General features: G+C 43.6%; 2 protein-coding genes across 2 annotated transcripts; one reads left to right on the top strand and one right to left on the bottom strand.

The window, feature by feature from the left end:
* Window positions 1-244: 244 nt before the first annotated feature.
* Window positions 245-3280, top strand: LOC103709032 (uncharacterized). Its single transcript, XM_008794186.5, has one exon. The coding sequence runs from the start codon at window positions 362-364 to the stop codon at window positions 2321-2323; it is 1962 nt and encodes a 653-aa protein (XP_008792408.4). The 5' UTR covers window positions 245-361; the 3' UTR covers window positions 2324-3280.
* Window positions 3281-6013: 2733 nt separating this feature from the next.
* Window positions 6014-7520, bottom strand: LOC103709031 (WRKY transcription factor 22-like). Its single transcript, XM_008794185.6, has 3 exons — window positions 6978-7520; window positions 6765-6878; window positions 6014-6681 (listed from the first exon to the last, which is right to left on the bottom strand). The coding sequence occupies exons 1-3, from the start codon at window positions 7310-7312 to the stop codon at window positions 6162-6164; spliced, it is 969 nt and encodes a 322-aa protein (XP_008792407.3). The 5' UTR covers window positions 7313-7520; the 3' UTR covers window positions 6014-6161.
* Between the last annotated feature and the right edge of the window lie 4844 nt (window positions 7521-12364).

Below are 12364 nucleotides of genomic sequence, written 5' to 3'. Positions count from 1 at the left end.
ATTGTGATAATAGCAATTTATTTGGATTTCCATGCAACGTTCCCTTGTGTGGGTTTTAACTTGTCCTAGCACGAAGCTCTCCTGGACTAGTTCAGACCTCAAAAAAAGAAAGTTAATACAAATAATTTTCTAATTTGAATTTGATTTCGGATATTTTTATCTTTATAGTGTTTGGCATTTTCTGTGTCCGAGCCCGGCCCACGATCAGCTTGACGTCCAAGGTATTGAATCGGTGGTAAACCAGGCCATTCTTGAAGAACCAGGCCCACGATCAGCTTGACGTCCAAGGTATTGATCGAACTGAGAGCGCCGCTTCACTCCGCCGCCATCCCCTCCCTCCTATCAGTTTCAAACCCACCTCATGTCGACCGGGCGGAGAGTGATAAAGAACCAGTCTTTAACGGTGCTCTTGCGCCGCCTCTCACCCTCCCGCCATGCCTCCGCCGCCGCCGCCGCCGCCGCAAGCGCAGCCCCCGCGACGGCTGGCGACGGCGGCCGCAGCGGCCACCACGGCGAGGATCACTGCCTACGCTCCCTCGCTGCCTCCCAGACGGCCTCCGACGCCCTCCTCGCCTTCCGCTCCCTCGACCCTTCCCTCCGCCGCACCCCCCTCTGCAACGACCTCCTCCGCTCCCTCCTCCGCTCCGGCGAACCCGGCCACCGAGCCGAAGCCTTGGCCCTCCTCCGCCACATGCTCCGTCCGGATTCCACTTGCCGACCCGACCGCATCACCTGTTCGATATTATTCTCCAATCTCTCCAAACGAAGCCAGCCGGTGGAGGACGAATCTCTTCACTTCGTTGTCCAGATGGCCGTGATGGGAATTTTTCGATCCGATGCCTTCCGATTCACAGAACTAGTCAACAAGCTCTGCTACGGCGGCGGCACAGCCAGGGCTTGGGATTTTGTTCGCGCTGTGAAGGACGCCGGTGGTGCCATCGAGACCCCGGTGTGCAATGCTCTCCTGGCCGGCCTCGCCAGAGACCGGGAATTCCAAAAGATGAATCTACTCTTCTCCGAGATGAAGGATATGGGCGTTCGCCCCAATGTTGTCACTTTTGGGATCCTTATCAATCATCTGGTCAAGTCCCGCCGCGTGGATGAGGCACTGCAGGTGCTCGACGTAATGACAAGGCCTGACTCGGAGGTGAGCCCCGATACGGTCACCTTCAACACCATCATCGATGGGCTCTGCAAGGTCGGCAGGCCGGATGATGCGATGGCACTGCTTGACCGGATGAGCATCCGACATGGGTGTAGCGCCAATACTGTCACGTATAATAGCCTTATTGATGGTCTCTGCAAGGCCGGCGAGATGGACATGGCACATGAATTGGTGGCCCGAATGGAGCGAGAAGGCGTTCCTCCCAGTGTGGTCACGCTGAACACTCTTGTGTCTGGGATGTGCCGGCATGGCAGGCTTGGCAGTGCCCTTGACTTCTTTCGACAGAAGCGTCACACTTGGGCCGATGTCAGAGGCAATGCCGTCACTTATAGCACTCTGATTAGTGCTTTCCTCCATTCAAACAATGTGGGCAAAGCCATGGATTTGTTTGATGAGATGGTTAGCGAAGGACATTCTCCAGATTCGGTTGTATATTTTACGCTGATATCTGGATTGAGCCAGGTTGGCAGGTTGGAGGATGCATGCTCTGTCGCATCATCCATGAAAAAGAATGGCTTCCAACTTGATACCAAAAGCTACAATATTTTGATTAGTGGGTTCTGTAAGAAGAAGAAGCTAGATAAGGCGCGTGAGGTGCTCCGGGAAATGCAGGAGGCTGGACTTAGACCTGATGTCTTCACTTACAACACCTTGATTGCCGCTTCATGCAAAGCCGGGGATTTTCCAACTGTGGGTCAGTTGTTGAACAAGATGGTCAATGATGGCTGCAAGCCCTCCGTGGTCACTTACGGCGCCCTAATCCATGGTTACTGTAAGGCTGGCAATCTTGATGAGGCCTCGAAGATTTTTCAGAACATGGATGCTGCTGGAGTGCCCCCAAACACTGTGATATACAACAGTCTTATTGATTCTCTCTGCAAGGATAGGAAGATTGATATTGCAATTTCTCTTATGGATGAGATGCAAAAGAAAGGCGTACCTCCTGATGTTATAACGTATAATGCCATGTTTAAGGGTCTTCGTGACAGGAATATGTCGGATGAAGCCTTTCAGCTGATGGATCGAATGAGACAAGAAGGATGCAATCCTGATTACGTAACTATGGATATTCTTACAGAATGGTTATCAGCTATAGGTGAGATGGAGAGGCTGAGACGTTTTGTGAATGGGAAGGGGGTTGATATCTCACAAAAATAGTCTTGACCAGAAGCGGTCCTCCACTTTTATAGAGCATAGGTACTTTGGAGGTTGTTTTCATTGAACTGAGCTCATCTGTCATGGAAAACAGAGAAACAATTTCTACCATGGATGAGCATGTGTGTGAGGGAGAGAGATGCTATGGAGTATGTCTATTATGTTAAGCTCCCACTGGTCGCAGATGGGCTTAAGAGCATAACTGGTTTTCGTTTTTGTATCTAAGGGTTGTCTGTTTTTATGGTTGACCACAAGTATCTGCAGCTGAGGCCACCTGCCGGCTGCAGAGGCTACCTGAAATCTTATGATTTCATCTTTAGCAGATACAGTGTCCAAGTTCCACATGGTGGACGAGAAATTTGGATACTCAAATTTCAGCATTTTTTCTTGGTATGAGGTCCCCTGGCCTGTAAGTGATTTCAGGTGTGTTCCATTTTGGGGAGATAAGCTTTTGCAATGCCAGTTCAGTTATGTTACATATTGCATGGGATACTGGCCTATGGTAATTGCCGTCTGAAAGAGTACCATGACCTCAGTTTCTCTTCCGGATCTGTTAGAATCTCCAAGGAAGGAACCATGGGGCAGATGTAGAGGTTGAAGTCTCATTAACTATGTGATTCTTATCCGATCTCTTTCACTTTATGGTAAGTCAGACCCACATGGTACAGAAGCAACTGGATTAATGTTCTCTGGATGTTGCTTCAGTTGTGCTGAAGGAAGAATGCTCCTTGGTGCAGAGACAAAGAATAACTTATCAGGCTTTCACTGAAATATGTTGTTGACTTGTACTGTAACAAAACTATGTTGCTTGCTTGTGGAGTAGATTAAGATTTGAAACTAAAGTATATTGCTTTTTTCCTAGAATTTTCATATTATCTTTACCAATTGTGTATATACTGTCAAGTGCTATTTGTGCTAGCGAATACCAGGAATTTAAGTTGCCTGCTGATGATTTAATGATAGTCCTAGATGTATCTTCTTTGAGATTGGTTGCATGAGGGTATTGCATAGGAAGTGTAAGCAAACTCCTTTGATTGCAGTTTAGTACCTTTCAGGTGCAGGGGCACTGAACAACTGGAGTATTTCGTGGAACATCTGCTTAACTTTTAACTGAGGCATCAAGCATCATGTATAGAGCCACCGTGGTGGTAGTGGAGCGCAATACAAACTGTGCCTTCGCTGTGTTAGAATCTGAAATGTCTAGTATCTTGCAAACTTTTTGCTGCTGTCATTTCACTTTATATAAAGTATACGTTAGCTAATCATGGCAGGCGATGTTGCATTATGTTTCAATGGTTAGAGACCTATTAATTTTGTAAGGCTCCAGCTTAGTCTATTCATGAGATCTTTCGATGGTGGTATCAGAAATCTAGGTTTGAATTCCATCTTCATTGTGACTTGGGCAAGTCATGGGGGTTGGCAGTGGGCTAACCTTGTGCCATGGCTCGTTATCTAATGGGCCTTTTTCTCTCTGAAAACAAGAAGAAAGAACGGCCCATTAAACTCTTAAGATAAACCTGAAATTTTTTTCCCTCCTTTTTTTTAAAAAAAAATGGATGATTCATACAATGCAGGTCTAATACGAATACATCCAATAAGATAAAAAAAACAGCAAGTTCCGAATTGCTCTAGGCAACTTTTCTTTTTCCAACCCACGGGGTGCTCTTGAAATGACCGACGACGTACGAAACCATCGAGTCTGCGACACTGTTTGCCTTTCTGAACATATGTTTGGCTTGAAAAATCATATCGCCGCTCGTCATGGCCCGAATATTCTGCCACAAAAAAAGGACCACTCTACTTGTTACTCGAAGTAGACATCAGCAAGTCAAATAAACCTAGAATCTAGGTTTTGCTCTTGTGGCCATGAGCTACACCTTGCTCCTGGAATGAACCAGATCTTAGGAGACCGTGTCGTGCCGTTTAATAACGTGGAGGACCATCAGTGTTTCTCCTGAAAATAGGAACGCTGTTCCTCCGAGAACAACCTGAGAATAGCAGCAAGCATAGTGTTAACAATTAAAATACCAGTCATGCAAGTCCAAATGGCACAATACAGTGCTATAATGTAACATCCCACGTCATGCGAGCTATTCCTCTAGTTAGATGCCAGTGCTTACAGACCATATGCTTATATGCCAAAATAAATGGATCAAATCCAGCATGATCAGATCAAACCAATAAGGCACAAATCATTATTTTGGTCATCTCCGCGTCTCACAAGGTGGGGAATAAAGCCATGCAGCTAACGGAGCACTTATTCAACTAATTATGGAGTGATTTGTTCGTTTCGGGGATAACCGGATAAGCAAAATGCTGCCTCGCGTTTGCCAAAAGCCTCCGTACAATCAAAACCAGTCATCCCGGTGAGATCCGTACCCATCCGTAAAAGCAACGGCTGCACGTCTTTCAGACAGCGGCCAGCCTTGTGCCACGTGGGTTGTCAGCTCCACTTCCACGGCGTCAGAAACCACCGCCACCTTCTGGTCCTTTGACCGGCGGAGGACGCACCGAACCCGCTCGAGCCACCTCCTTCCTTCCAGATTCGGCTCGTGCGTGAAACCAGCCACTGTTTGGATCGTGCCAGGATTTCTCATCCGCGGATGAGTCATGGTCGATAGTTCTATTTTCCAGCGGAGAGTTTGTATGACCATAAAAAGAATATTCTTTGTATATCTACAAGCCTGCATCAACCAGCCAAGCTCTCTCGCGGCTAGATTATGACAACTGGATATGGAAAAAATCTAATAAAAGAGTGACAGAATCGCACAATGGATTCACAAGAAGAGCTGCTATCTATACAAGAAGTCCCTTTCTTTCATCTTCTTCTCTCCAAGTCCGTTCTTGCAAATTATGGGATTATGTAGATCATTCTTTTCAAAGTGGACATGGACCTGTCCAGAAATACCAGATTATTGAGTGGAGCTTGCGATCCTTTATAATTTAGTACTGCTATATAATCCGTCAGATTGGTAAGCAACTAAAAGTTTAGCCATCTATTATGGAGCAATCCATTATTTAGTAGCATAAAATGATTTTATCATGCGAGGTGAAGAAGGATTTTAGAGAGAAAGAGACTCAGACGCACTATTATTGTCTATTATGAAATACTTATTAGGGATGCACTAGCCAAGACTCAGAGAATTAAATTTAGGCTTTTTGTGACAAATCTCAATTCATTAGCAGTAAACATTCAACAGTGTATATATGACTCATCTTTTGATATATACGGCATAAATATTGCAAGGAAGAAATATTGGTGGAAGTGGAGATAAGATTACACCGGGTCACCTTTGACTTTTGAAAAATACCTAGCCTTACATTGTAGCCAGACTTTTGAGGTATTAAATAATAGGAGAACATCACAAGATATTGAGTTATTGTTGACACTCCCTTCTTTTTGTCTTGCTGCTACTCCCATTAGATATCTTTCTCCAGTCTCCACACATCAAAAAGTCAAAAATATACAGATAGAATCAGCATTATAAATTTGACAAAATATTAAATCTTTTCTACCACTGGACTTTAACATGCGGTTCCCTAACTATTATCATTTAATTTTTACTCTTGCACACATTTATATTTTTTTTGCATATTTTTTTTTTTATTTTTCCGCACAGTTATACTCTTTAGTTATGTTATCCTTGGACGGGTATACATACTTAAAGAAAAAGTAGGCACAGCCGCTAGGAATTCGAAATTAAAGAAATTTTAGAATTTAGGATGCTAGTGGAAGTTTCAAACAGGACCAAAAGTTATAATCCGGCCAATGAAAGGACCGGCTATTAAGTACACCAAACAGAAATGGACGGCTCAGATGCTCTAGTTTCAGCCTCATATGTCAACTCCCACCAGCTGCGGCTGCTGCGTTGCTGGAGGCCAGCCAGGTGGCGAAGAAATACTCCGCGAGGCCACCTCCGTCGGCGTAGAAGCCCGAGAGGGCCGGCAACTTGGCGGCGCCGACGTCCGTGCCCTCCACCAGCCCCTCCACCCCCAAGAAGACCACGTCCTCCTCTCGCGCCATCTCGATGTCTCCCACCGTCAACATCTCCTCCACTTCCTCCTCCTCCTCCTCCTCCATGTCCTTCCACTGCCGGAGGAGCTCGTCCTTCACGGACGACGACGCGGGGATGGAGGGTGTCATCCGGTCGCTAACGGAGGCGGACGGAGAGGTGGAGACAAGCGACGAGGGAGGGGGCAGCTTCTGGCGGGTGCAGCCGGCGAGGGAGTTGCGGTGGGTAGGGAGGGGGTGGTTGTGCTCGGCTGTGTAGGTAACGACGAGCATCGCCGGGTCACTCTGGCTCTTCTCCACCTGCTTCCTCGCCAAGCACCCTTTCGAGCTGCTGCACCTGTAATATCCCCTGTTCTCCCTCCAAGTTAGAATCTTTAAGACTAATGAGAAAAAACAAACGGAAGAGAAGAAGCGGAGTTATATAGTCTATACCGGGGATAGGGAGAGCCTTTTATAGGTTTCTGGCCGTATTTACGCCAAGCCCACAGGTCACAAGGGAGGCCGTCGGCGGGGACATGGCAAACCACCCTCTTCTGCTGGTTCTTCCTGTTTCTTATTTCTCAGATACATTAGATTTAGATAAAAGATTTCTCCTTTGTTATTTGCTTAAAGAGAAGACACAGTGTGGAGAGAGGAAAGATTTACCTTTTTTTGGAACGAGGGGTGTCAGTTACTGGCCGTTGAGGCAGCCTCGGCTGTTGTTGGGAAGGACTACTAAGCTGGGGGGAGAGCAGGGATGGTTGCTGCCGTAATGGTTGCTGATGGGGTTTGAGGAAGAAGGGCTTGCAGAGCTCCTCCAACTCATGGAAAGAGGTTTCTGTGTCCATGATGTCTGGAAAGTCAAAAAGAATGTCCTTTCCTCCATCTACCTGCTCCTCCTTTAGGACAAGAGGGGGGAAGGAAGAGAAGGGATCTGTTGATGGTCTTGTCAAACAGCATCCCCTTACTACTGCCTGTAGATCCCAGTTGTCGACGTCCATGGATTTGGATTGCTGAACGACTTGTTGGGACTTCAATGCAGCTTTATTTGGGCATTAGAGAGGGAAGCCTGGGACTTCACTGAAGGCTGGAGCGAAGGGAAGAGGAAAGCTTGGGATGGAGTTTTTAGCATAAAGAGAGGAGCGGGGTGTGGGAATTTATATAAATGGGTTTGGTGGCTGTCACGGCGGTGCAAGATGTGAGCGGTGATGGATCTCCAAAATCCAAAACCGCTATCCCATGACTGAAACGCCGCTTTTTCTACGCAACCTGACTTTGTGAAAATGTCAGAGGAGTGAGAAAATGTTTTTTTTTTCGTTTTTCCTTCGCTATCTCTCTCTTTTTTTTTAAAAAAAAAAACAGAGTCGTTTACGACCTCACAATCCACGCGCACCCCCTCGTTCGTGCACCGCCAATTAATAAAAAACAAACTAAATCCCTTTCTGTCTCTCTAGAACATGTACTGCCGGAGAGGTTTGCACAGTTATGAAAAAAAAAAAAAAAGAAGCTTCCTTTAGATATGTAACTAAACACTTATTAATATCAAAAGGATAAATCTACAGTATTTATATCACAAGCTTCTGAAATATGTCATAAAATCTATACTAGCAATGTAATACTAACTTTTACCATGCACGAGACCGTGTTTCACCGCCCGCAACCTCCATCATCTTTCCTACTTTACCCACACGATCAAAGATTTGAGTCCTTTATTTATTTATATAAAATCTTTAGCAAAAAATAAGATGAAAACTATTTTAATATTCATATAGATTTTATTTTAAATAAATATAGAAATAAAAATAAACTGCGCCGCAGGGCCACAGCGAGGGACGTCGGGGCTGGGAAGGACCGCGCGATGCCGTCGGCCGATACGTGCCCGTGAACGGACGACTCGGGAGCGGAAGTGGTGGGGGACCGGGACCCGAATGCTGATTTGATTGGGTGCACCGAGTCCAAATCATAAAAAAGGTCCAGCAAAAACGAACAGGTCAAGGTCTGTTTCGCGTGACAGGACATATATATGTTTATATAAATTGGATACTGGATAGGATCAAATCAAAATACTCGTCGATCCATCGCATCAAAACGCAATCCAAAAGGGGATTTCCTCAACATATTCGTCAGCCAAAACAGGGTGATGAACAAAAGCAAAAAAAAAAAACAGGGTGATGAAACGGGGCGTGGGAGTCGTACTGAAACCCGCGTCTGGAGTTTTGGGGGTGGGGGACCGGCCCTGTTTGACGAATCCTTCCACGAGGGCGACGGGGAGAGCAGGCGCGAGGGGTGATGCAGCCAGCGCGGGCGCGTCCGCTACGGCACCGCGGCGCGTGCGCATGTCGTCTTGGTCGAACCTGGAAGACATTATTTTAATAGTATGGGCCAAGCTATTCTGTTGTTCTGTTGCTCGAGAGGATGATAACATGGGGCTAGCTTCTTATTATTCTCTTTGGATTATTCTGTCCAGGTACAAATGACCACCCCTGGATGGATTTAATCAAGGAACTGCATTTAGAGCATGGGATGCAACAGAGTATATAAAAAGCAGCTGTGAGCTTCAAACCATATTTGAAGGAGTTGTTGGCAGTAGAGTTTTCAGAAGTAGAGCTTTTGGAAGTAGAGTTTTTATAAAATGTTATTTGTTGTTCGATAGCTATATTTCTAAAGTGTTGTGATACTTTAACATATGTTTGGTAAACAAACTGAAGAAATACTTTTCGTAGGACAAAATGACCATAAAGTATAATATATAGTATTATACAAGAGAGCATAATAAAATATAATATTGTTTACTATAGCATAATAATTTAATATAATATTAAATTATTTAACATAACATATATGATATAATGTAATATATATATAGTATAATATAATAATAAAGATATAAAATATTATAATTATTAGTATAAATTATTTTTTTCTTAATATAACATAATATTAAATTATTTAATATAACATATTAATGTATTATGATATAATGTAACATAATATTATATTTATAGTATAATACAATAATAAAGGTATAAAATATTATAATTATTCGTGTAAATTAACTTTTTACCCTCCTGATGACCATTTATCTCTGTAATAAATTTTCTAGCAGATTTTCAGGATTATAAAGGGACATTTTGTATAATTGTTATATATTATCACAGGTATTTTGGGCAAAAAAATAACTTTCCGACCGGATCTAAAAGTGCTTTTTCGAAAAGCTCCAAAATAGAGCTTCCTCCAAAAAACTATTTTTAGCTTTTTAGAAAAGCTAAAACAGCTTCCTGAAATTTTTACCAAACACTCCTATTTTATCTAAAAGTTCTTTTTGGCCCTTCAAAAGCTCCCCTAAACAAGGCTAAGTAGGTTCTTATATGGCATCTTAGAGAACCAAATGCGGCATCACATGCCAACCGATGATTTGTATTTTCTATCTCTTTCCAGTCTTGTTACCTTTTCAGTTCTAAAAGGTTGATAGGATACCAGTTCAAATCTTTGCCGACTTAGGACGCCGCCTATATATTGGCCTAATCTAATTATTATAGAAATATCAATTTGAGTCTAAATCAATTTACTCTATTATAAATATTTATTGTAATATCAAAAGAAAAAGGGCAATTGAGTACCCAGAGATCAGATGTATTAATAGCTAAAATTTGTGTAATAATCTTGCACTTTATAATCTTTATTTTTTTTATCGTAAAGCTTTTATATTATCTTTGTCTGTGGATATAGGTCAATAGATCGAAGTGTATAAATATTATTCTTCCTAACTATCGCAACATTTCTTGCGTGATGAACCTAAACTACAATTTCTGCCGAAGGCCTTCTGCGCTTGTAGAATGGATAAAAAAAGTCATGTTACATGGATAACAAGGCTTTCTGGTGACAGCTACCTAACGCTAGTCCTCAATAGTGGCAAACCACAACAATTCTCTACGTGTTAGTCGTGATCACCACTGATTCAGCGCCAACCTCCTTTTAGGTCTTATCCATGAGAAGGGAATGGGGGATGCCCACTCCCACCCAGGACCCACCATGAGCTCTCTTGGTCATAGCACGATCTTAATGGTCCTTAAGCGGGGATCCATCTAGATTACGTTTGATGCACCACTCCTTCTCAACGTGATCTCAAACAAATCTTTATCCAATCCATCCTTCCATCAAATGTGCACCTCACCACTTGCCCTTATAGTGGGTTCTAGCTTTCTTGGAAAAGGGTGTGCTTCCACAGTTGGGCGACTGTAGGAGGCCCACCTCTCTTTCAGGCCATTTAGGAGTTCGACCCCACCGCCGTGTCAGCCCAGCAGCCTCCGGATCCTTCAGGAATAAATCAGTTGAAAATTTCTTTTATTGTTGTGCTGATAGCAACGTAAGAGGGCCCTGGGCCAGCGTCACGGTAGGCGATCTCTCATGTATTCTCCAATGGTAGTATGAGTCTGGGCCAGACTGCATCTAGATCTGGCGCTTGAAACTCCACCCGAGAGTAGCCCTGTTTCTCTGGAAGTTAGTCTGAGACTGTCTTCCGATGAGAGTAGTACTTAGTGGACGAGGACTGAGAATTCCCCCGGTATATAAGAATTATGGTGTGGACAAAACAGTAGACCATGCCTTGTTTTAGTGCACATGGGCTAGGGCAACTTGGCGATTGGCAGCAATCCCGCTGGAGGTTCGGGGCTGAAGGGACCAGTTTTTACAAGCCATGCGCCGACGTTCGGAGTCCCCACTGCTTCGCCAGGAGGCGGCCCAAGCGATTTGTACGTTTTACCATATTTGGCTGGCTAGGAACGTTCGTACCTTTGGCGAATGCAGTATGTCACCGAAACTTGTAGTGGAGAGTGCCCGTGTGCAAGCGGCGGAGCTTAGTCATATCATACCTATTCACACGGAGATTCAGGTCGAGAGCCCAGAAAGATAACCGAGCCGGGCAACAGGTGGGAAGGATATGAGTAAAAACGGCCGGCGTGCTACGGGTGGGAAGGATATGAGTAAAAACTCAGAGCATCTTTGTTGGTTTCCAAGGATATACATCAGTCTATCCGTGTATGCTCTTAAATATTTCTGTGTTGCACAATGTAGTGGCCTTTAATACGTTAAGCATACCTTGCAATTTGACCATGAGATCACATGAGTTATCGGAACCAAAAGCATTGAGGGCTCGTTTGGTTCGCGGGAAGCATTTTCCTTCCTAGGAATATGATTCCTGGGAAACAAATTCCTAGGAAGAGGATGCCTAAGAAAGTACTTTTGGCATGTTTGGTTGACCATGGGAAAGTGACAAATTTCCAAAGTGCTTATGTTTGGTTGGCCATCCACTTTCCTAGGAAAGTTATATATAATTCCTATTATGCCCTTAATAAAAATTAGGTTTTTAATGCCTCTTTAATGCTTCTTTAATGCTGAAGGGACTTTTTGGAAAAAAGTAAAAATGGAGTGATTCCCGCCTCATGGGAAAGTAACTTTCCCATGTTTCTCATGGGAAAGACTTTCCCATGAAATGTGGGAATCACATTCCCATGGGAATATAACTTTCCCTCCTCTCTCCTTTGAAAACTCCAACCAAACAAGAGGCATCTCATTACTTTTCCGTTGACCACACTTTCCTCCCTTCTTTTCCCGCGAACCAAACGAGCCCTGAGTGATGCATCTGCCAGCGAGTAGCGCAGCTGCCCAGACTTCACGTATTCTTTCTCCTGGTATGCGCAGCCTCTGAATTTGAAGCTAGTACGGGCAACGCCGTCTTTTTTTTTTTTTTTACATAAATACTTTCTAAAAATTTAAATTTGCACGGATACCTACTTAAAATTTATATTTACTTCTATATTATTGTAAAATACTTTTTTTGCATAAACACTTCTAATACAACGATTCTTCTAACACCATTAATAAAAACTATATTTATTTCAATTAAAAATAAAATAAAATTTTAAAATTATTTGTTGTGTCCTCCATTACGATTGTCTTATAATTTTTTTTTCCGCATATCTACCTATTAAGAATATTTTAGTTATTTAAATTTAAAACTGTTAAATTTTTTTGGTACACCAGTAGCTCACGTC

This window comes from Phoenix dactylifera, chromosome 9, assembly GCF_051530095.1.
Source record: "Phoenix dactylifera cultivar Ajwa chromosome 9, Ajwa_hap1_PhDact_Kaust_v1.1, whole genome shotgun sequence".
Classification (NCBI taxonomy): Eukaryota; Viridiplantae; Streptophyta; class Magnoliopsida; order Arecales; family Arecaceae; genus Phoenix; species Phoenix dactylifera.
Note: the sequence above shows the minus strand (reverse complement) of the source record. Positions and strands in the feature narration are given on the sequence as shown.

What these genes read in the sequence shown, in the direction of transcription:
- LOC103709032 (XM_008794186.5), top strand. Translation starts at nt 362, where the DNA reads ATGTCGACCGGGCGGAGAGTGATAAAGAACCAGTCTTTAACGGTGCTC.
- LOC103709031 (XM_008794185.6), bottom strand. Translation starts at nt 7,312, where the DNA reads ATGGACGTCGACAACTGGGATCTACAGGCAGTAGTAAGGGGATGCTGT. An exon ending in ACCCCTCGTTCCAAAAAAAG is followed by an intron (nt 6,879 to 6,977) that starts GTAAATCTTTCC and finishes AATAAGAAACAG; the next exon opens with GAAGAACCAGCAGAAGAGGG. An exon ending in AAAGGCTCTCCCTATCCCCG is followed by an intron (nt 6,682 to 6,764) that starts GTATAGACTATA and finishes GAGGGAGAACAG; the next exon opens with GGGATATTACAGGTGCAGCA.